The 20,130-nt window shown below is 53.3% G+C and overlaps 3 protein-coding genes across 7 annotated transcripts; 1 reads left to right on the top strand and 2 right to left on the bottom strand.

Moving 5' to 3' along the window:
* Window positions 1-1,995: 1,995 nt before the first annotated feature.
* NFKBID (NFKB inhibitor delta) lies at window positions 1,996-11,395 on the bottom strand. Of its 3 annotated transcripts, none has more exons than XM_025854488.2 (12): window positions 10,108-11,395; window positions 8,589-8,689; window positions 8,328-8,388; window positions 7,656-7,873; window positions 7,234-7,424; window positions 7,046-7,151; window positions 6,782-6,928; window positions 6,585-6,636; window positions 6,342-6,490; window positions 3,784-3,900; window positions 3,280-3,444; window positions 1,996-2,649 (listed from the first exon to the last, which is right to left on the bottom strand). In XM_025854488.2, the coding sequence occupies exons 1-12, from the start codon at window positions 10,394-10,396 to the stop codon at window positions 2,596-2,598; spliced, it is 1,650 nt and encodes a 549-aa protein (XP_025710273.1). In that variant the 5' UTR covers window positions 10,397-11,395; the 3' UTR covers window positions 1,996-2,595. The 3 variants fall into 3 exon arrangements, with proteins under 3 accessions (XP_025710273.1, XP_073741401.1, XP_073741402.1); XM_073885300.1 differs by lacking the exon at window positions 10,108-11,395 and adding an exon at window positions 9,230-9,876; XM_073885301.1 differs by lacking the exons at window positions 7,656-7,873; window positions 10,108-11,395 and adding an exon at window positions 9,328-9,872.
* Window positions 11,396-11,503: 108 nt separating this feature from the next.
* On the top strand, window positions 11,504-12,999 carry HCST (hematopoietic cell signal transducer). 2 transcript variants are annotated; one of them, XM_025854606.2, is made up of 4 exons: window positions 11,504-11,644; window positions 11,976-11,999; window positions 12,494-12,625; window positions 12,857-12,999. In XM_025854606.2, the coding sequence occupies exons 1-4, from the start codon at window positions 11,602-11,604 to the stop codon at window positions 12,892-12,894; spliced, it is 237 nt and encodes a 78-aa protein (XP_025710391.1). In that variant the 5' UTR covers window positions 11,504-11,601; the 3' UTR covers window positions 12,895-12,999. The 2 variants fall into 2 exon arrangements, with proteins under 2 accessions (XP_025710391.1, XP_025710390.1); XM_025854605.2 differs by having other exon boundaries at window positions 12,854-12,999.
* Window positions 13,000-13,136: 137 nt separating this feature from the next.
* TYROBP (transmembrane immune signaling adaptor TYROBP) lies at window positions 13,137-16,100 on the bottom strand. Of its 2 annotated transcripts, none has more exons than XM_025854594.2 (5): window positions 15,944-16,100; window positions 15,531-15,557; window positions 15,244-15,378; window positions 15,027-15,073; window positions 13,137-13,370 (listed from the first exon to the last, which is right to left on the bottom strand). In XM_025854594.2, the coding sequence occupies exons 1-5, from the start codon at window positions 16,002-16,004 to the stop codon at window positions 13,305-13,307; spliced, it is 336 nt and encodes a 111-aa protein (XP_025710379.1). In that variant the 5' UTR covers window positions 16,005-16,100; the 3' UTR covers window positions 13,137-13,304. The 2 variants fall into 2 exon arrangements, with proteins under 2 accessions (XP_025710379.1, XP_025710380.1); XM_025854595.1 differs by having other exon boundaries at window positions 15,027-15,070.
* Window positions 16,101-20,130: the final 4,030 nt, after the last annotated feature.

Genomic DNA, 20,130 nt, shown 5'->3' with positions numbered 1-20,130 from the left:
GGTAATTAATTTTAAAACATTTGTTACTGAAATTCCAGCAGGGGATTGCTGTTGTTCATTTGATGCTCTTGTGCCACTAAGCTGCTCTTCTTTTCCCATTGAAAACAATTGATTAATTTTTCTTTTAATAATAGTTTCTTAGAGACATTTTATCATTCTGTTATTTTAATATGTGTGTGCATGTGTTTGTTGATACATGTTGGGATATACATCTTATATGTCAGTAGACTCTAAGATGCCATCAATGATAAGAAATACCCTTATGGGGGCGCCCAGGTGGCTCAGTCCTTTGAGCATCCAACTCTTGGTTTTGGCTCAGGACCGATCATGAGTACTGGGACTGAGCTCCACGTTGGGCTCCACGCTCAGCATGGAGTCTGCTCATCCCTCTCCCTCCCCCTCTGTCCCACCCCCCACTCACACACTCTCTCTCTAAGATGATAGATGATAGATAGATGATAGATAAAATACCTTTATGTACCACAAAGGAAAAAATACAGAAATTAAACTATGCCACACAATGACTGTGAGGTGAATTCCAGTTAAGTTCTTAGAATCTATGGAATAATATTCCTATGAATTCTTCATGGGTCAGCTGCCACTATGTGCATACACAGAAGAGCAATGTATGCTGGTACAGGGCTGCTCATGTGGGAGACTAACACAGGTAGCTCCTGAAACTCCGCCTCCCAATATTCAAGCCCTGGGGTAGCGCCCCCTCCCCAAATTCTGGGCTTGGCCATGTGAATAACTTTGACCAGTGTGATGTCAACAAGCATGATGCAAGCTAGGACTTGTTCTCTTAGGACACTTCCTCTTGGGGCGCCTGGGTGGGTCAGATGGTTGGGCACCTGCCTTCGGCTCGGGTCCTGATCTCAGGGTCCTGGGATAGAGACCCACATCCGGGTCCCTGCTTGGCGGGGAGCCTGCTTCTCCCTCTCCCTCTACTATTCCCCCTGCTTGTGCTCTCTCGCTCTCTCTGTCAAACAAATTAAAAAAAAAATCTTTAAAGAAAAAAAAAAGAACACTTCCTCTTGGGACCACCCTGTGAAGAGGTCCACCCACCTCCCTGGAAAAACCACATGGAGAAAGAGAAGCCTGGCCCACTCCCGGTGGTTCCGGCCATCGCAGCTGAGCTAGCAGACATGGGAGTGAAGCTGTCCGACCCCATCAGGCCTCTAGCTGACTGCAGCCACATGAGTGACCAGAGCAGGACTGTCCAGTGGAGCCCAGCCCAGACTGTAGGATCATGAGCAAATAGAGATGGTTGTTTCAAGCCTTAACTTTTGGGGTGGAGACACGGGCACATGCCCCGAAGTGTGCTTGGTTTGCTGTCCTTGAGAGGCTCTGAGCAGTACGGGGGCTGAGTCAGAGGGCTCTCAGCGAGGCTCTTTTGGTGATACGATTGGGATGGAGTCCAGAGCGGAGGCTGTGGGACAGTTACGAGAAGGGGGCACTGTGGAGGTCTGCTTGGCTTGGGTCTCCCCAGAAGCAGGATTTGAGGACAATCTATTGGTAGGGGAGGTGGGACAGGACACAGGAAAGGGAAAGCAGTCAGGAAAGGGTAAGTCATCAAGCCAGAGGCAGTGGGTGGGGAACAGGAGCGTAACTCTGTTGGGGAGCTCTGAGAGCCTGTGTAGAACACGCACTTCCACATTACCCTCACAGAGAGGTGAGGGACCTGGAGTCTTTCCGCACCATCTCCTTTCAGTCTCTGGTTTGAGGGCTGTTTGACGGGAAGTGGCATAAACTCATTGGCACTTAAGGCTACCAGGCTCATACCCAGGGTAGAGTGGAGTGGGCACCAGTGGTCTCGCGATGCCCACAGGCAGGCGGACCACCAGGTGCTGACTGGGTAAAGGTGACAGGATGCAGACTCGGCACCTCCAGTCTGCTACACACCCCACCCCACAGAGTCATCCGGACATGCCTCCTCAGCCAAGCAGCACGGCCGCTCCCCGGCACCAACACCCCCAGAGACTCAGACAAAGACAGTGCAGTCCAAACTGAGTTTAATAAGGAGTTTCAGATAGGGGAGGGATTCACTGGAAATGCGGAGATCTGAGTTCTGAATGAGAAAGCACAGGACCCAGGGGACTCCAATCTAGGAGAGTCCTTCCTGTGTCTCAGGGGTAAGGACCTGAACGGTGTGGGTCCTGGGGAGGTTTGGGGGGGGGTCATCTTAGGAGCTCTACTGGATGACACTGGGAGCTATTCTGGGGGTACCCCAAGTACTGTGTAGGGAAATCCCATCTGGGGTTCTAGGTGAGTTGAACTAGAGTTGAGTAGAGAAGGGGTCCCAAAAGATTCCAGTGGAGAAAGGGTTAGGGGTCTAGGGTGTTTCACAGAAACAGTCAAGGGGCCTCGATTTCACAGAAATCATCAAGAGGGCTCCTTGTGGGTGGGGGAGGGGCATTACACCACCCCAAATATTGGGGATTGTTTACCCCCAGCAGCCATGTTGGGGTTTTAATGTAAGACCCCGATGGCAGGACATTCCACATACATTATCATGGATTTGCAACATTAGCATACGCTGGCTGTCCCACAGGACGGTGGGGACTGGAAAATCAGTCCAGGTTCTGGGTTTGAGTCCTAAGAGGACAGGCCTGGGGGTGCCACACGGCTCCTCTTCAATAGCTGCCGGAGCTGCGGACAAGACAGGGGAAGAGGAGTTAGGGAGGCTGGAAAGGGAGGTCAGGGCCACAGATCCTGTGAAGTCGGAGGGGAAGGTGGAGAAGCAGAGTAGATCAATTGGGTTGGCAGGTCAGAGGTTCAGAGTCAAGACGTGGGGTTAGGGACGATGGCTCCCACACGGAGAAAAGGTTTCAGGAGCCAGAAGGGATGAAGGCGGAAGGTGTTGCTGGTTGGGGGTTCCCACTCTGGGGTTAACAGTGAGCACTAGGAGACGAACGGTAGAGGCAAGGGGTCAGAGGTCACATTTAGGGGTCAGATGTCCCACTTTGAGAGGTCAGAACTCAGGGCTGGGGCAGGGGCTAGGAGGTCATCCTTGGGAATCCAAGGTCACACCCTGAGGTCGGGACTCAGGCTGAGAAGTGGAAGTCAGGGTTAAAGTAGAGGTTAGGAGGAGTCACCAATACCAGGTCAAAAATAAAACACTGGAGTCAGAGGTCACATTTTCAAGTCAGGTTTGGATAGGGGATCAAGGTCACCTTCTGAGATTAAAAGTCACCCTCTAAAGTCATAAATGGGTAGGGTCAGGGGTGCACCCTGTTAGGTCAGAGGCCACTCTGCCGTCAGGGTGGGCTCCGTGCTCACCCCCTCAGGGCCCGGCCCAGGCCGCAGCAGGTGGACAGGCTGTTCATTCTCCAGGTTTCGCAGTGTTGGATCTGCCCCAGCTGCCAGCAGGCGCCTCACAATAGCCTCCTGGGGGGGCCCAGGGGGCAGGGCAGCCGCCATGTGAAGGGCTGTGTTCCCGTGGGCCTGGGGACAGTGAGGGGAAGACTGCTAAGGATTTGGACTCAGCTGGCCTGGGTCCTCAACACTTCAGAGTCTGCCACAGCCAAGTCCCACACTCCTGCCTTCACAGCCACACCCCACGTGCCCCTACTCACACCCCAGGATCCCCTCCACAATCACATTCCACACACCCCTCGGTCTGTGTCGTATACATTCCTGCAATCCACAGCCACATCCTCTACGGTCCCCACCTTTGTTCCCTACATTGTCCTTGCCATAACCACAGCCCACAGGCCTCCCAACATCCCCCCGCCCTTCTCCGTCACATCTCCCTCACTCGCACATTCTAACCTAGGCCCCCACCTTCATGTTGACAAAGGCCCGCAAGTCTCCCTGGGGCAGCTCAAGCAGCAGCTGAACCAGAGTAGGATTGGCGGCCTGCACAGCCAGATGCAGAACTGTCTTATTGCTCTTGATCTCCTGTGGAGAAAGGAACGGCGGAGGTCAGGCCAGTCCTCACACCCAGAGCCCCTCCCACAAAACCCAAGAGCCTTTAGACACCTTGTCTCTCCTTTGCAAGCACCCAGGGGTGCCTTACACAGTTATCTATGTTGTGCACTGTACAAGAGTACCACCTTTAAGGGGGTGCCATTCACATCATACACATCACAGAACTATATATTTATTTTGACAATTTTCTAGCCCGAGTGCCTTTGAGAAAAACACTCTTATCTAATCCTCCAAAAGAGTTCTGGGCTAGCAGCTGCCCTGGCCACCTGACATTCTATTAGGCACAGTAAAATGTATCCACATCCCACACGGACTGTACTTTATCCCTAAGGATGGGACTTGAGCAGCATTAATCAGGGGACTCACTAAGCCCATGTGCACTTCCATACTGAGTTGTTCTTTTCCTATTTTGGAGCAAATAAAAAGACATTTTCCACAGTGAAGCTTTATTATGTGCCTTTCAAGAGTTTGTAATGGTAATGGACATTAAAAATATGATGGGCTTCTACTGGGTATTTACCCCAAAGATACAAATGTAGGGACCCGAAGGGGTACGTGCACCCCAATGTTTATAGCAGCAATGTCCACAATAGCCAAACTGTGGAAAGAGCCAAGATGTCCATCGACAGATGAATGGATAAAGAAGATGTGGTATATATACACAATGGAATATTATGCAGCCATCAAAAGGAATGAGATCTTGCCATTTGGAACGACGTGGATGGAACTGGAGGGTGTTATGCTGAGTGAAATAGGTCAATCAGAGAAAGACATGTATCATATGACCTCACTGATATGAGGAATTCTTAATCTCAGGAACAAACTGAGGGTTGCTGGAGTGGTGGGGGTGGGAGGGATGGGGTGGCTGGGTGATAGACATTGGGGAGGGTATGTGCTGTGGTGAGCACTGTGAATTGTGCAAGACTGTTGAATCACAGACCTGTACTTCTGAAACAAATAATGCAAGATATGTTAAGAAAAAAGAAAAAGAAGAAGATAGCAGGAGGGGAAGAATGAAGGGGAGTAAGTCAGAGGGGGAGACGAACCAGGAGAGATGATGGACTCTGAAAAACAAACTGAGGGTTCTAGAGGGGAGGAGGGTAGGGGGATGGGTTAGCCTGGTGATGGGTATTAAAGAGGGCACATTCTGCGTGGAGCACTGGGTATTATGCACAAACAATGAATCATGGAACACTACACCAAAACAAATGATGTAATGTATGGTGATTAACATTAACAATAAAAAATTAAAAAAAAATATGATGTGCTTATACAAGGCAAAACAACCTAGTTGGCTCACCAGATAAATAATGAAGAAGAGACAAGGAAATAGAGCACGAAGCTCTAGATTAAGAACGACTTTAAAAGTCTTATAATGGCAACATGTAGGCTTTATTTGGATCCGAGTTTTGTTTTGTTTTTTTAATGAAAAAACAATGTATATCACTTTAGAGTCAATCAGAAATTTGAACACAGCCAGGGTATTTGATATTATGAGATTAATTTTTTTAAGGTGAAATGATGGTATTGAGGTTAAAAGAGTTCCTAACTTTAAAGACACGAATTTTTGTGGATAAAATACATGCTTGGGTTTGCTTTAAAATACTATAGGAGGGCACCTGGGTGGCTCAGTTGGTTGAGCGACTGCCTTCGGCGCAGGTCATGATCCTGGAGTCCCGGGATCGAGTCCCGCATCGGGCTCCCTGCTCAGCGGGGAGTCTGCTTCTCCCTCTGACCCTCCCCCCTCTCATGTGCTCTCTCTCTCTCATTCTCTCTCTCTCAAATAAATAAATAAAATCTTTAAAAAAAATAAAATAAAATACTATAGGAAAGTTGAGGAATGGATGGGGCAGGACTGGGTATAAGTTGCCGATTACTGATGTTGGGGACAGGGAGGTCACTATATTATTTTCTGTATTTTATCTGTGTTCAAAATTCTTTAACTAAAAAACAAAACAAAACGATAAGTGGACGCTTAATTCTATCAGCCAGCCCGTGAAGGAGCTACTAGCAGCGGGAGGAGGATAACGTAACCGTGAAGGGCTAGAGTCTGGCATGACGCCACCTTACTCTAATCCCCTCTCTGACTCTTACAAGCTGTAAGACTTTTGACTCCTGTGCCTCAGTTTCTCTATCAGTAAAGCAGGAAAAGTAATAACAGTGCACATGTCAAAGGGGGTTGGTGAGGATTCGATTAGCTAATCCGTGACACTCGGTGCTTGATGAATGGTAAGTGCTTGATAAATATAAGCTAAGAACAGTAATCTTATTCTCTGGGGCACAGAAAAATGAAGCCATGTGCTCAAGTTCACATGGCTGGCAAGGGGCAAAATCAGCGTTTGTTTGGAGCCCCCGGACATCCAGGTGACCCATCCCACACACCCTTCTAGGGACCCCACTGCCCCGCTTACCTGGCTGGTGTGATCGGCACCCATGTGCAGCAACATCTGGACACAAGCCAGCCTGTCTCGGGCCTGGGTGCTCAGCACCCGGGAACATAGGTCAGGTGGGTGCATAGCAACGTTGAGGGCCAGGATGGCTGTGTGGAGAGGGGTGAGGCCTGCAGGACGGAGGCGGTGAAGGCTCTGCATCCGGAGTGCCCATCCCACCCCAGCCCCACCTGCCATACCCACCCTGCCCACCACCCAACTTACCCTCAAAGTCTCTGGCTTCTAGGTCAACCTGAACCCCTGAGTTAATCACAGCCTGAGGAGGAGAAGGCACAGTGCTGGATTAGAGTCTCCCCAGGCCTCCTAGCCCTGGAGGCCAGGATCTGAGCAACATCCAGCACTTTGCTGGATGGACGTCCAGCAAAGTCCATCCCATTACCCCACCGGCCAGCTGGCCATACCGAGAGGACTCCTGGAAGCCCATAGGTAGCAGCCACATGCAAGACAGAACGTCCCTGATGATCAGTGGCATTGGGCTCTGCTCCGAGGTTCAGTAGATCCTCCACAATCAGGGGCTGGTTGGCGGCAGCAGCCACCAGGAGAGGGGTCTGCAGGGGATAAGAAGGTCAGTCTGGGCCCCCAGTCTCGTCCCCCCTGAAAACCAACAATCCAGGGCCCCAGACCTTTTCCCTTCAAAGCCAGGAGTCCAGGTCCCTGGCCCTCACCTTGCCCTTATGCTCACGGATGTCCAGATGTTTGTACACTTGGAGCATCTCAGCTGCGGCATATGCTGCCCAGCGCAGCCCCCGAGCCGCAAACAGGTGCAGGAGCCTGAGGACAGGTAGGGGACAAGCAGTGAGCACTGCACCCCAGCGAAGCCAGGAACAGGCAGACTGCAATCCCCTATACTCACGTGTCTCCCTCCTCATCCTGGGCCAGCAGCTGCTGTGGCCCCAAAGCCAGCATGTGAGCACGGGCTGTGTCCAGGGATGGTCCGGTGGCCACAGGGGGCAACTGTGGGGGCCCTAGGGGGAGTCCAGAACCTCTCCAGGATCCTGCCTGTGGCATGGAAGGTTCTGCATAAAGCCGGGTATCCAGGGGGTCCTGAAGGATACATGTGGTGGGCAGAGCCAGTCAGCTGAGGAGTCCTAACATATACCCATACACCGACAGAGTGCCGGGTAGAGTGGCTGGGTGCCCCGTCTGTACCAAGTGACCTTGGACCTTGGGGCCTCAGCTTTGCCCATCTGAAGAATGGGATCTTAATCTAGCATGAGGGCAACTTGGAATTTTAGGGGCCCTTCAGCATCCTCCTGTTCCCACTCTGTATCTCACCTCCATCCCCACAGAAAATGAACACTGCCGCCCTGGGTCGGAGGGCGGGTAGAAGTCAGGAGTCGGGAAGCCTTCCGCAGCAGAAGCAGGGTAAGAGTAGGGGCTGTCTGTGTAGGCAGCATGCGTGTTGGGGTCCCAGTCTGGAAAGCCTGTGCTGGGAGCCAGGCTGCCAAGTCCAGAACCCACAGTCTCCTGGTGTACTGGGAAGCGGGAATGGCCTGTGTGTGAGAGGAGGGGCAGGGGCAGGCCTGGTTACCAGAGTTGGGGAAGTCACAACCAAGGCTGCAGGGCCGGTGTGAGGGCCTGGAATCTCCCCAGGTACTGACAGCTAGTACTTGTGGGACACCAAAGGGCTGGGACTCAAAAGCCAGGACACCAAGGGATTGAGAGCTTGGACTTCTGGTGGCTGGACCCTAGGGACACTGAGGGTTGAGGGCCTAGACCCAGGGAGCAGCAAAAGGCTGGGAGCCTGGGCCCCTGGAACACCCAAGGACTGTGTATACATAGACCCGTGGGCTCCAGAGAATCTGGGAGCTCAAACTGCTACCGGGCCCCAGCAAGAAAGAGGGTCTGACTCCTGCGTTCCCCAAAGTTCTAAGTTATGGAATGTTTGAGTCCCTGAAGAAAGCTGGGGCCGCGAGCTGAGGGAACCATATGAGTTTCCAGACTTACCAGCCTCACTCTCATTCACAGATGCGGTCAGGGGCTGGGCCAGGGGAGGCGGAAACTGTCCCTGTAGGGGGATAAACAAAAAAAAAAGGAACAAGGGGGGATTTATCTGACGGATCCCTCAGCAACCATTCCCCGCCCACAGAGCATCTAAGTCAGGAGGACACCTCTCTCATCTGCTCCGAGGGCCCACAAGCCATCAAGTCTCTGCCCAACAGGACATGGCCTCACGAATTATAGTTTGCGGGGCTTCATGGGCCTTACCGGTACCCCACCAGCGTCCGGCTGCTGCTGACGGCGCCTCTGTTCTTCCAGGAGCTTCTTCACGGTCTGTGATGGGCAGTGGCTGCGTTCACTCCGGCTCACTACGCGGCGGGGGAGGTGGGGGGAAGCAATCAGAGGTCCTTAAGTCCCCCAACTTCGCGGGGGAGTGGATTCAGGCACCCTCCCTCGCCCTCCTGCGCGGAAAAACTGGCACACTGACGCCGCCTGAGAACTCCACAAAGCCAATCTTAGCTTTCAGGTGCAGCTTCCGCCTCCGCCGTTTCCTTCCCTTTGCTCCGCACTTTCCCCTCTGACCCAACTTTCCACCAGCGTCGTGGAAACTGAGGAAGGGGGAGGAGGGCGCTCCTCTGCGGCACCTCCCCCCACCCGACTTCTGAGAAATATCCCAGCCCCCAGATCTCCCAGTTCCCAGGCCTGAGGGGGGGGGGTCGCTGGGAATCACTCCCTAGAGATGCACATCCAGGTTCCCAATATCTCTCTGCCCTAGAAGCTGACCTGACACACATTCCTCGGGAAACCAGGCGTCCGAGTCCCCAGCCCCTCTCCCCAAGGAACCGCGAATCAAGAGCCCCCAAGCTCATCGGGGCTCCGGAAGTCCAGACCCCATCTCCCCTTCAGACCTAAGAGTCCAGGCCCCATTCTGCGGGACTCCGAGAGCCTAGTCCCCCTTTTCCCAGGACCCAGGAGTCCGGGCCCTCAGTCTCGCCCTCCCTTGCACCTGGGAGTCCCAGTTTCCAGAAGCCTGGTCCGCACCACCCCGGAAATCCGGACCCTCAACCCTCACCCTTCTGAGCCCTGGTTCCGGCGGAGGAAGGGTTAAGCGGAGGAGGGAGGGCGAACTCGGAAACAGCCCAGACACGACGTGCTGACGTCACGGCGCTCACGCAAGGGAATCTTCCATCCACCCCTTCCTCTCCCGGCGGCGCGCCGCAGGTGTCCCGCTTAGAGGCGGGGCGCGCGGCCAGGCGTGGAGCTCTCGGAATCCCCGCACGTGGGGAATTCCTGCTCAGCCCGGGAACCCGGGGTGGGTGGGGACTCGGGAATTCCCGGGGCCCGGGCAGGGTCAAGGCCAGCGTGGACCCCTGCGGCCGGGCGCCGGACCTGACCCACACCCGCTCGTGGCCGATTTTTAAGCAACCACGCCCCCAGGACTCCACCTCCCCCTGTCTAGAGCGAGGAGTCCGGGCCGCCAGCCCCCTCCTCCCACAGGACCCAGGGGTCGGGGCTCCCAGCCCTTTCACCCCCGGACCCAGGATTCTGAATCCCCGGTCCCTTACCCTCCCCCCCCCGCCACGACCCAGAAGCCCAGAATCCCAGCCGCTCCTCCATCACCACCCAGAAGTCCTGGCCCCCTGCCCCCTCCAAACACCGAGTACGCTCACTCTCGGCACCCAGGCTTGAAGCTCCAGCCCCGTCCCTCAGGTTCGCAAGAGCCGGACTCCAGCCCTCGCTCTCTCAAGAGGCCGAGCGTGCCTCACCTCGCCACCCCCTCCATTACCTCGCGGATTCCGTGGCGCGGATTGCGGGCCCCCAGGGCCGCGGCCTCGGCGCTGCGCCAGCCTCGCTCTTACCCCGCGGAGCCGCCGCCGGGTCCCCGATCTAGGGTCGGTGCCCCGCGAGTTTTTAAATTGGGGTTCTGGCACCGCCCAGTCAAGGGCAGGGCTCCGCCCACAGGCCCGGGAGTCCCCGAGTCGCGCTTGAACAAGCCCAGTCTCTGAATGGGCGGGGCTGACATTGAGGGTCCGACTCCGGAGCCTTCCTGGAAAGAGGGAGCTGGTGGACCCCATCTTTGGTCTGAGGGATAAGCGGCCGGGGTTAGACACCTGAAGGAGGAGGGCACTGGGGACCCGGACTTCTGGGTCTCGGTCCAAGGGGGTGCCGGAGTCTTTGATTTCTGGGGCCTGGGTTGGGAGGGAACAGTATTACTGAGTCCTGGGGTAGGAGGAGGCTGGGGTTCAGGACTTCCTGGTCCCAGGGAGGGAAGGTCTGTAGGTAAGAGTGACATCGGTGGACTCAAATTCTTTTCTCCCTCTTCCCCACATCACCTTCTTTTTCAGAGGTCAGTTCTCATTTATTCATTCGTCATTAAAAATAATTTATTACTGCAAGGGAGGTACTTTGCTGGGTGCTGTGGTATAGCTGTGAACTAAGCGGACAGGAATTCCCAGCCCTCAAGCGAACTGACATTCCAGGGGAGACTCATTCTCAGTTCCCACGACCGTGGCCATGTTAATCATTTCTCCCAGGCTTTCAAGACTTCTGCTCTCCTGGTTCTCCTCCCTCACATGTTGTGCCTTCCCAGTTTCCCCGGCTGTTTCCGCCTCTTCGCGCGTTCTTGGGGGCCAGGGGCACTCCTCTGTCTGAACTCACTTCCTTGGTGATCTCATCCAGTCCCGTGGCTTTAAATACCATCCATAAGCCATCAACCCAAAAATTTACATCTCCAGACCAGAGACTTATCCCTGAATTCACAGATGCAGCTGTGGTCATTCAGTTCCGCACGGAGATCTATGAGGCACTTCCAACTCAGTGTCCCCAGACCTTGGCACTTTCCTCCTAAACCTGCTCCCCTCCTTCTCCATCTCTGTCAAAAGATGCTCCGTCTTTTCAGTTGGTTAGTCCAGAAGCTTTGGTCATCCTGAATCCCTCTCTCTCATACACACCCATACCTAGTGGATCAGCAAGTTTTGTTGGTTCTACCTCCAAAATCTCTTCAGAATCTCCTCAATGCCCACAACCTGGTCCATCTGTCACCTCCCACCTGGGACAATCATAGCAGCTCCCTGGTCTCTGACCCTACCCTCAGTTCATCCCCAAAGGCAGTCACAGGGACCCACCACTTCTCCCCCTCCCACACCCTCACACAGGAAGCAGGTGACCTTGCCACCAGCAGGGTGACATCCGCTATTGCTGCTTCTTTACTCCCCCACTGTTCCTCAGGACTTCTCTGGACCAAAGCCTTTTGCCAGACCCCGTCTTGCCCCAGCCCACCATGGCCCCTTCAGGTGTCATCCTGCTCCTGCTTTTGCTCCCAGGTGAAGCCAGTGGTTATGGGGGGCGGCAGGCAGAGTCCTTATGAGAGGGGTGGCTTGGGTGGCCTCTGAAGGGAGGAGTGCTAAGGGCACATCCTCCCAGGACCCCTTCCTTCCTGAAGATCTGTTTTGGCTTCAGAGCCTGGTTCTTTGGGGAGAGAAGCTGAGTCTGGGGTAGCTGCCTGTCAACTTCCCCTTCTCACTGCTAGGTCTGTCTCTACTTCTACTTCTGATTTTCTCTCTGGCCTCTTTCTCATTTGCTCTCTCCAGAATGGAGGTTACTTCTCAGGACAGCACCTCCCCCTGCTAATCCTCTTTCCCTCTCTTTTCACAGTGGCTGCAGCTGGGGTGACCCCAGGTGAGAAATCAGCACCCCTTCCCTTTTGCCGTGGTACTGCTTCTATCCCTGAAGTGTGGCCTGAGGGTCCTGGAATGCCCCTGGTGGCTCTCTAGGTCACCAGCTCACCTCTCACCCCCAAATCAGAGCCCCCAGGGAAACTGCAGTCCTCTCTGGGTCCCCAGCTCACTGCCTTCATCACCAAATTGAAGCCCCAGGGACTCGGCCACCCCCCAGACTTCTTTGGGAGTACTCACTATGCCCAAAGCACCACATATGTCTCTCTATGCTGGGACTCCCCCCCCCACCGCCACCGCCCGCCCACCTGCCCCCCCCCAACCCCGGGCTTCTCTCCAGACCCCCACCTCCCTTTTCATCCCCCAAGTCAACCTCAGGGAATCTCAGACACTCCTGCCTCCCTCCAGGGACTTCCTCGGGCCCCATAGTCCCCAAGTGCAGCCCTCAGGGTTTGGAACCTCCCTCAAGCGCCTTCTTGTCTCTGCCACACCCTCCAGGTTCCTGTTCCGGATGTGGGCCCCTCTCTCTGCCAATGCTGGCCTGGCTCATGGCCGCTGACGCGGTGGTGTCTCTGCTCATCATTGCGGTGGTGTTTGTGTGTGCCTGCCCACACCACAGGCCCACCCTAGGTGAGGGCAGACACAGGGTGGGGCCCGGAGGGAGAGGTGCCCCTAGAGAGGGGGTCCCCAAGGGAGGGGTCCCCCAGGGAAGCCCTGGAGGAGATGCTGGGGAAACCCTGGAGGCGGTGCAGGGGGGAACTCCGGAGGAAACCCCTGAGGCAGGGGGTCCCCAGGAAGGTGGAGATGTGGGTGGGTGGTAGGTGGTCAGGCCTCATGCTTTCTCTCCCCCACCCCCAGAAGATGACAAAGTCTACATCAACATGCCTGGCAGGGGCTGACCCCCTTGTGAGGCCTTTGACTTCTGACCCTCTCATCCCGCATTGCGTGCGGCCACACAGGAAACGCACTCCCCACTTTGGGGTGGAATAAAGCAATTAAACTACCTCTGGTTCTGATTCTTCTTCAGAGAAACCCCAGGGTCCCCAAACCTCCTTCCCATTTAGCTTTTTCTGCGTCCATGACCCCCCAGAACCCCACATATCCCTGGCCCCTCAGCCGAGAGATCTAGAATAACTCAAAGTGTTTTTGTGTGCCATGTTTATTTGGGGACAGTAGTGGAGAGAAGTCTGACCCCTCAGGGAGGGCACTCTGTGGATCTGTATCTTGGTGGGAGTAGGAATAGGGTGCTAGGGAGGCATCAGGAATGACTGGATCCAGGCATCAGGTTGCTGACTGCTGTGGTTTGGGCTCATTTGTAATAAGGCCTCTGTGTTTTGAGGTCACTATAGACATCTGACCTCTGACCTTGAAGCTCCTAGTAGGAGGGACAGGGTGGGAACCATTAGTGGGTGAGGTCCACTGAATAAACTTATAACAAAATTCAGCCTTCTCCCAGTGGCCTAGCAGCTTCTTCAACCTTGCAGCCATGGAAAAGATCTGGATCTTAATCGAGTGCATCTAGTGTTTCCCTGTCTCCTCTGCCTCATCATTTCGCCCCAGCCTCAAGGCTTTTGCACAAGCTGTCCTCCCTGCCTGGAACACGGGTTTCCTAGATATTCCCAGGGATGGTTCCTTCTCCCCCTTCAAGTCTCAGCTCATGTCACTTCCTCAGAGAAGCATTTCTTGATTTTGCCATCTAACATCTCCCCACCACACACACTCCAGTCATGGTCACACCAGTTTTATTTCCCCATGATACCTTCCCAAATTATCTTATCTCTTAATTGGCTTCAAGTCCATCTCCCCAACTGGGATGTAAACTCTCTTGCTATGTACGTGCTTAACAAATTCCACTGAAGGATGAATAAATTAGAATATTGCTTTGCCCTAAAATTTCACTACCCCCGGTAACCGAAAATTCCCTCATTCTTCTGGACCTCACAAAACCAAACTCGAGTTGCTTACGCTTTACCAAGAGACTTTTTATCCACAAGTGAGGCAAAGCAAACCTGGCTGCAGATAAGTAAGAGACTTCACAGAACAAGGCTTACAATTTTGGGGGGTGGGGTCTATGGCCTCAAGAGGCCCTCAGACTGAATCCCTGAAATCATAAGTAAATGATTGGTCTGGGTATGCACCTTTATGGGAAGAGGTCTGTTTGGCTTCCATTAGATTCTCACAGGAGCCCATGACCCCCTAAAGGACACTGATAGAGAGGCAAGCAATGGAAAGATGCCTCTGTCTGAGGAGTGGCTCTTTTTTTTTTTTTTTTAAGAGAGAGAGCGCGCACGCATGCGCACGTGGAGGGGGAATCTTTTTTTGTTCTACATTTATTTATTTGAGAGAGAGAGAGAACGAGTGGGAGGGGAGGGGCAGAGGGAGAGGGAGAGAGAGAATCCCAAGCCAACTCCCCACTGAGCACGAAACCAGACGGGACTCGATCCCACAACCCTGAGATCATGACCTGAGCCAAAATCAAGAGTCAGATGCTTAACTGACTGAGCCACCCAGGCGCCCCTGCATGGTGGTTCTTAAGCAGGGTTTCAAGATACCTGTGCCACCCCTAGATTATATGCACAATTTTGTAAATTTTTATGTGGATTTTTCTGACGAGTCTCTAGCTTCCATCAGCTTCTCAAAGGGATGTAGGATCTTCCAAAAAATTCTAAAACTCATCTCTTCAGAATTACCAAATTAGAGCTGAATTATGTCCTCTGCCCTTCTGAGAGCTTCTCCCAGAAATCATCTTGTCCTGAACAATTCCGTGCCTGCCTTCTCACTATGGCCTACATTTGCTCTTGTGAAGGTAAAGCCCTCCATATGTTTTCTCACACATTTTTAAGCTGAGCATAAGGTCATGATTTATCATTGAAGGCAGTTTTGGACAGATGCCCCATGAGTCCTTGAGGGTTTGAAATGTTGCTGAGAAAGTGGCTTTAGGGTCTAGGTTCTAGAAGGACTGGGAAAATGTTTAGGACAGACACCCACAGGATGAGAGTGAGATGTGAGGAAGAGAAGCTGGTTTTCTCACCTGATAAGGCGACTCTGTCTCGGTGATGCGTGGTTTCCTGGTCACTGCTGGGGGATGGGGAGTAGTGCAGAGTGCAGAGATAGTTAAGGTGGTGAATTGAGACCATTTTGCTGCTGCAAAATCAGCCCCTCCATCATTGTCCCTTTGGATGGTTGTGACTTGGGAACTTACCCCTCCCTCAGAGGGTCCCAGGCTATCCCCTGCCAGCCTCACTCACCCTCCACAGCCCCTCGCCCCCGAGGGAACAGCCGGCCCAGGGAGTACACAGCCAAGGCGATGAGGAGGGTCAGCACCAGGTCCCCCAGCACGATCCCTGCCAGTACCCCGGGACTTACCACGGAGCAGTTGCATTCTGAGAATGTGGCACAGGGGTTGGGGGTGGTCAGTGGAAGTTGGGAACTGGCAGGAGGTGTCAGCAGGGGAAGGTTTGGAGAGACTGGGGAACAGACAGAGATGGGGAGGTCTTCAGGAGGTAGGGAGGGGGACTTCAGAGTCCAGGCCTACCTTTCTGTGCCTGGACAGGACTGAAACCTGAGGGGAGAAAAAGAAGGTAAATTGAGGCATGGGGCTGTGACTGGAGGGTGGGCACAGAAGCTGGGGAGGGTGGGTCCTGATAGCTAGGAGATAAGAGTGGAAAGCGATGTCTGGTGGGACCTGTGGGCCAGCATCAAGGTCACTGGACTAAGTTACTTCTACCCCGACTTGTCCTGTTGCAACATCTGTAGAGTCCCCTCCCCCTGCTGATGCCAGAGGCCACATCTTGGGGTCTCAGGCTCTGGGAGACAGCCATAAGTTTGGGGGGACTAGGGATCTGCTTTCACCCACCTCCCTTTTGGTTCTCTTTCTACTCCGCTCCCTGCTCTGCCCCAAGCTGAGCCCAGGGACTCAAGAGGCAGCTCTAGAAGCCCCCAACTCACCACCCACAGTCAGAAGGAGAGGCAGGAACAGGAGCCTGTTGGAAGGTCCAAGGACCCCCATGACGCAGGCGACCCTGCTGGACACTGGAGTCCAAGGGCCGGTGGGATGTGGTGTAGCGTCCAACCAAGTGAAGGAGGAAGTCCGAGGTGGGCGGTGGCAGGAGGGAGGAGGAGACAATACAGGAGGAGGGACGGAGACAGATAATGCCAGGAAGAATCAGGCCAAGACGCCCCATGCTGTAGCCCCTAACCACTGGACATAAGAGGGAACAGGGTACATGTGCCCATCCAGCCCCGATCAGGGGTCAGCCCTCGCTGTACCAGGAAGAGTCAGTGGCTATTACTGAAGCGAGTTTTGCCTCTTCCTGGCTGGGCAAACTTAAACAAGTCATTCAATCTCGCTGGGCTTCAGTTTCCTTATCTGTAAAACGAGGAGTAAAATAGTGCCTATTTTGTAGGGGCTTGTGGGGAGCAAATGGATTAATGTCTCTAGAACAGGGTCCAACACTCGTCAGCTTTTTATAAGCACCAGCTACAATTATTTGATAATCAGAACTTTGTGATGTTTATAGGATAGTAAAAGAGAGCCATCAGGCTATGGGCACTAATGAGCGGCAGGCATTCAGTCCTAAGATGTTAACTCTTTTAACCCCCACAACACCCATCTGAGGTAGATGCTCTCGTCATCCCCATTGTACAGAAAGATACAGACACTCGTGCAAGGTCACACAGCAAATAAAGCTGATAAGGAAACACAGGACCCAAGGACAGATATTTGACCCTTAGAGAGAAAGAAAAAAGAACGAAGATGAAAGATAGGGAAGGAGAAAGGGGTGGCGAGGCCAAGAAAAAAGAGAAAGGGATAGACAGTGACACAGACATGCACAGCACAGACACAGGACTGGGGGTTTGGGGTGAGGCGAGTGGGGGACGACGTGCTGACCACTGGGCTGGGCTGTGCTGCACCACCAAATGAGGAAGTAGCTGGAAGTGAGGACGGAGGGAAGGCACCCAGGAGGAGACAGGGACTTCTAGTCCCCCCCACCAGAGCCTGAGCTGGGGCTAGTTAGGAGGAACCTGAGGTTAGGGCACTGGGGGGATGGGCCTGTGGCAGGAAGCCCCCTTCCCCCATCCAGGCGTCACACCCCACAGCTCCCTGGGCCTGGTCTCAGGAGAGAAAAGGGGAAACTGGATGCTGGTCATGGGACAGACTCTGAGTGGCCCTTCGTGGTGGGGGGATTTGGAAGCCAGAGGAGGGTCAGGGCCCAGTCGGAGGTAGCACTGGCTGCCAACAGCCGCATCACCCAGACCTGGCCCAGTCCAGTTGCTAAAGAACCAACCGCCAACCCCCCCCCCCACCACCACCACCAGGCCTGCAGTGAGTGCGGAGAGAACAGGCCCCGGAGGGCCTCAAGGTGGTTGAAGCTGAGTGAGCCACGGGGCAGTCAGAGAGCAGAGGAAGCTCTGAGCCTGGAGGGTCTTGATCTGACTCCGGTGCTGGTGCTCGTGGGCTCCCTCTGGCCAGGCTGGGGGTGCACACTGTGGGGGGCAGGGCTTCTGGGGTCCAGTTTTATTGGGAGGGTTTTGTGAGGTCTGTCAGAGTAATGTCTGCCTGGCACGTTGTAGCTGCTCAGTGAATCTTTTTTTTTTTTTAAGATTGTATTTATTTATTTCACAGAGAGAGACACAAGCAGGGAGAGTGGGAGAGGGAGAAGTAGGCCTCCCACGGAGCAGGGAGCCCAATGTGGGGCTCGATCCCAGGACCCTGGGATCATGACCTGAGCTGAAGGCAGATGCCTAATGACTGAGTCACCCAGGCGCCCCTGCTCAGTGAATCTTAATCACCATCCTCCTCATTACTGTTATTGTTATTAGCACTTCAAGTCTCCAGTTCTGGGCTCGCCTTGATAAACATCTTCCCTCAACCCCTCAGACTCAGCCCCCTGGTCTGATCCTCCTGACTCCAGCCAGGCCCAAGCTGTCCCCAGAATTCGGTCTCATAGCCAGCACACTCGTGCACCAACCAATCAAGCAGCTGTGGCCGTAGGGCCCTGTCTGAGTCCTGGAGCCCCCCTTTTAGTGGCTGAGATGTGGGGAAGTCCGAGGTATCCCAAGGGAACAGACTGGGGTGCTGGCAGATATCTGTGGGAGGTGGGGTAGGGGCTCTTTACCAACCAAAGATGAAGTATTTAAATATTTTAGCAACTGGTATGACTGTACTGGTACAGACCACAGAATGCTGGTCTGGGCTGGTTGGCCTGGGCTCTCCATGGGTGGATGGGTCGCTGGGTGAAAGAAGGCTGAGATGGAGCGCACCCAACTGACTGGGAGCCACCCCACACCCAGGACCAGACTCCAGGAAGTAGGGCTGCTTCACCTCCCATGAGATCTGTAAAGTGTCTCAATCTCTCCTGGCAAGCAGCCCAAGAGTTGGGCAAGACCCAAGGCTGACTTCGCCAGAAAGCAGGCAATGTGTTGAGCCTGTGACAAGCTTGTCTCTGTGGAAGCTACAGCCCCTCCTTACTCCCCCTGCTTCTACTTTTGCCCCCTACAGCCCATCCTCCCCACAGTGGCCAGAAGAAGCTTTTGGAAAAGTCAGAGAACCAATCTTGTAAGTGGCCAAAAAATGTGAACAGGTAACGTCACAAAAGAAGAGACACGAATGGCCAATAAGCATGCAAAAGCGTTCGACATCATTAGTCATTACAGAAATACAAATTAAAACCACAATGAAATACCACTACACACCCACTGGAATGACTAAAATTAAAAAGACTGACCCTCTCAAGTGTCAGCAGAGATGTGGAGCAATTGGAAATCTCACACCGCTAGTGGAAATGAAGAATAGAACCACCACTTTGGAAAAGAGTTTGGTAGTTTCTTATGAAGGTAAATAGTCACCTATGCAGAGGTCCAGCAATTCCATAGAAGCAGGCATCTACCCAAGCGAAATAAAAGCATATATTTACATAAAGACCTGCCCATCTTTCTGTCCTCCCCTCCTATCCCCTCTTTCCTTCGCTTCTGCTACTCCAGCTACACTGGCCTTCTTGTTGTTTCTTGCTTAAGTCAAGTTCATTCTCACCCCAGGGCTTTTGCACCTGCTGTTCCCCTTGCCTATGATGCTTTTCTCAAAGTTCGTGTGGAGCTGGCCCCTTCTCACCCTCCAGATCTCAGCTTAAATGTCACACCCTCACAGAGGCCTCTCCTGACCACCACCGCTCAAGTCACCTCCCACCACCAATTTCATTTTCTTCCTGTATTTATCATACCTGAAATTCTCTGAAATTGCGTGTTCCCATTTTTACTGTCTGCTACTTCCTCTAGAATGGAGAATAGGAACCTTCCTGGCTCATTCGCTGTTATATCCCCAGCACATATAGTAGATGCTCAGTAAATACTCTCACTATTGCACTAAATGGCCACCAGTAACGGGTTGGTTGAAACATGGCTCTTGATCTTTGCAGAGGCCTAAGGGTATCCCAGACATGCCCACTATTTCTTCTTGAATTAATCACTTGGCAGATAAGAATGCTAGTGTCCTCCAACATCCTCCTGCTCCTTCTTCCAGGAAATTTTTAGCAGGGCATCTGCCCATCAACCTAAAGACTGTATTTTCTGGCCTCATTTGCATGTAGAGTGGCCATAGAACTTTGTGGGATGGGCAGTGTGGGAAGGAAATGAGCAATTTAGAAGTCTTAGCCTCTGTGCAGGGATGCACTCTACTCCTCTTCTGATTTTCTCACTCGCTGGAATTTGAATGTGGGGATCTTGGAACAGTGGATGAGGGCAACAACATCAAAATGAAAGAACGAGAAGACAGAAGCCTCAGTGCCCATCATCTTGGAGGAGCCACACCAACCCTAGACTGTTAGGTGACAGAGAGACACCTGCCTTGTTTAAAGACACTCATGGTAGGTAGTCTCCAAATTGGGGGTTTGGTCACCAAGAATTTCTTCCTCCCAATATGCATCCCTCTCATCAAGAGGCAGAGAGTCCATTTTCCCTGCCCTTGCATCGGAGCTGACCTTGTGACTTGCTTTAACAAAGAACGTGGTGGAAGGGATGTTTAGAACTGCGCCAGTTCTGATCATAGGTCTTTTTTTTTTTTTAAAGATTTTATTTATTTATTTGACAGAGAGAGACACAGCGAGAGCGGGAACACAAGCAGGGGGAGTGGGACATGG

Source organism: Callorhinus ursinus, unplaced genomic scaffold (genome assembly GCF_003265705.2).
Source record: "Callorhinus ursinus isolate GAN/ISIS: 27379988/994484 unplaced genomic scaffold, GSC_fseal_2.0 scaffold61, whole genome shotgun sequence".
Taxonomy (NCBI): Eukaryota; Metazoa; Chordata; class Mammalia; order Carnivora; family Otariidae; genus Callorhinus; species Callorhinus ursinus.
This window is presented reverse-complemented; position numbering and strand designations above follow the sequence as displayed.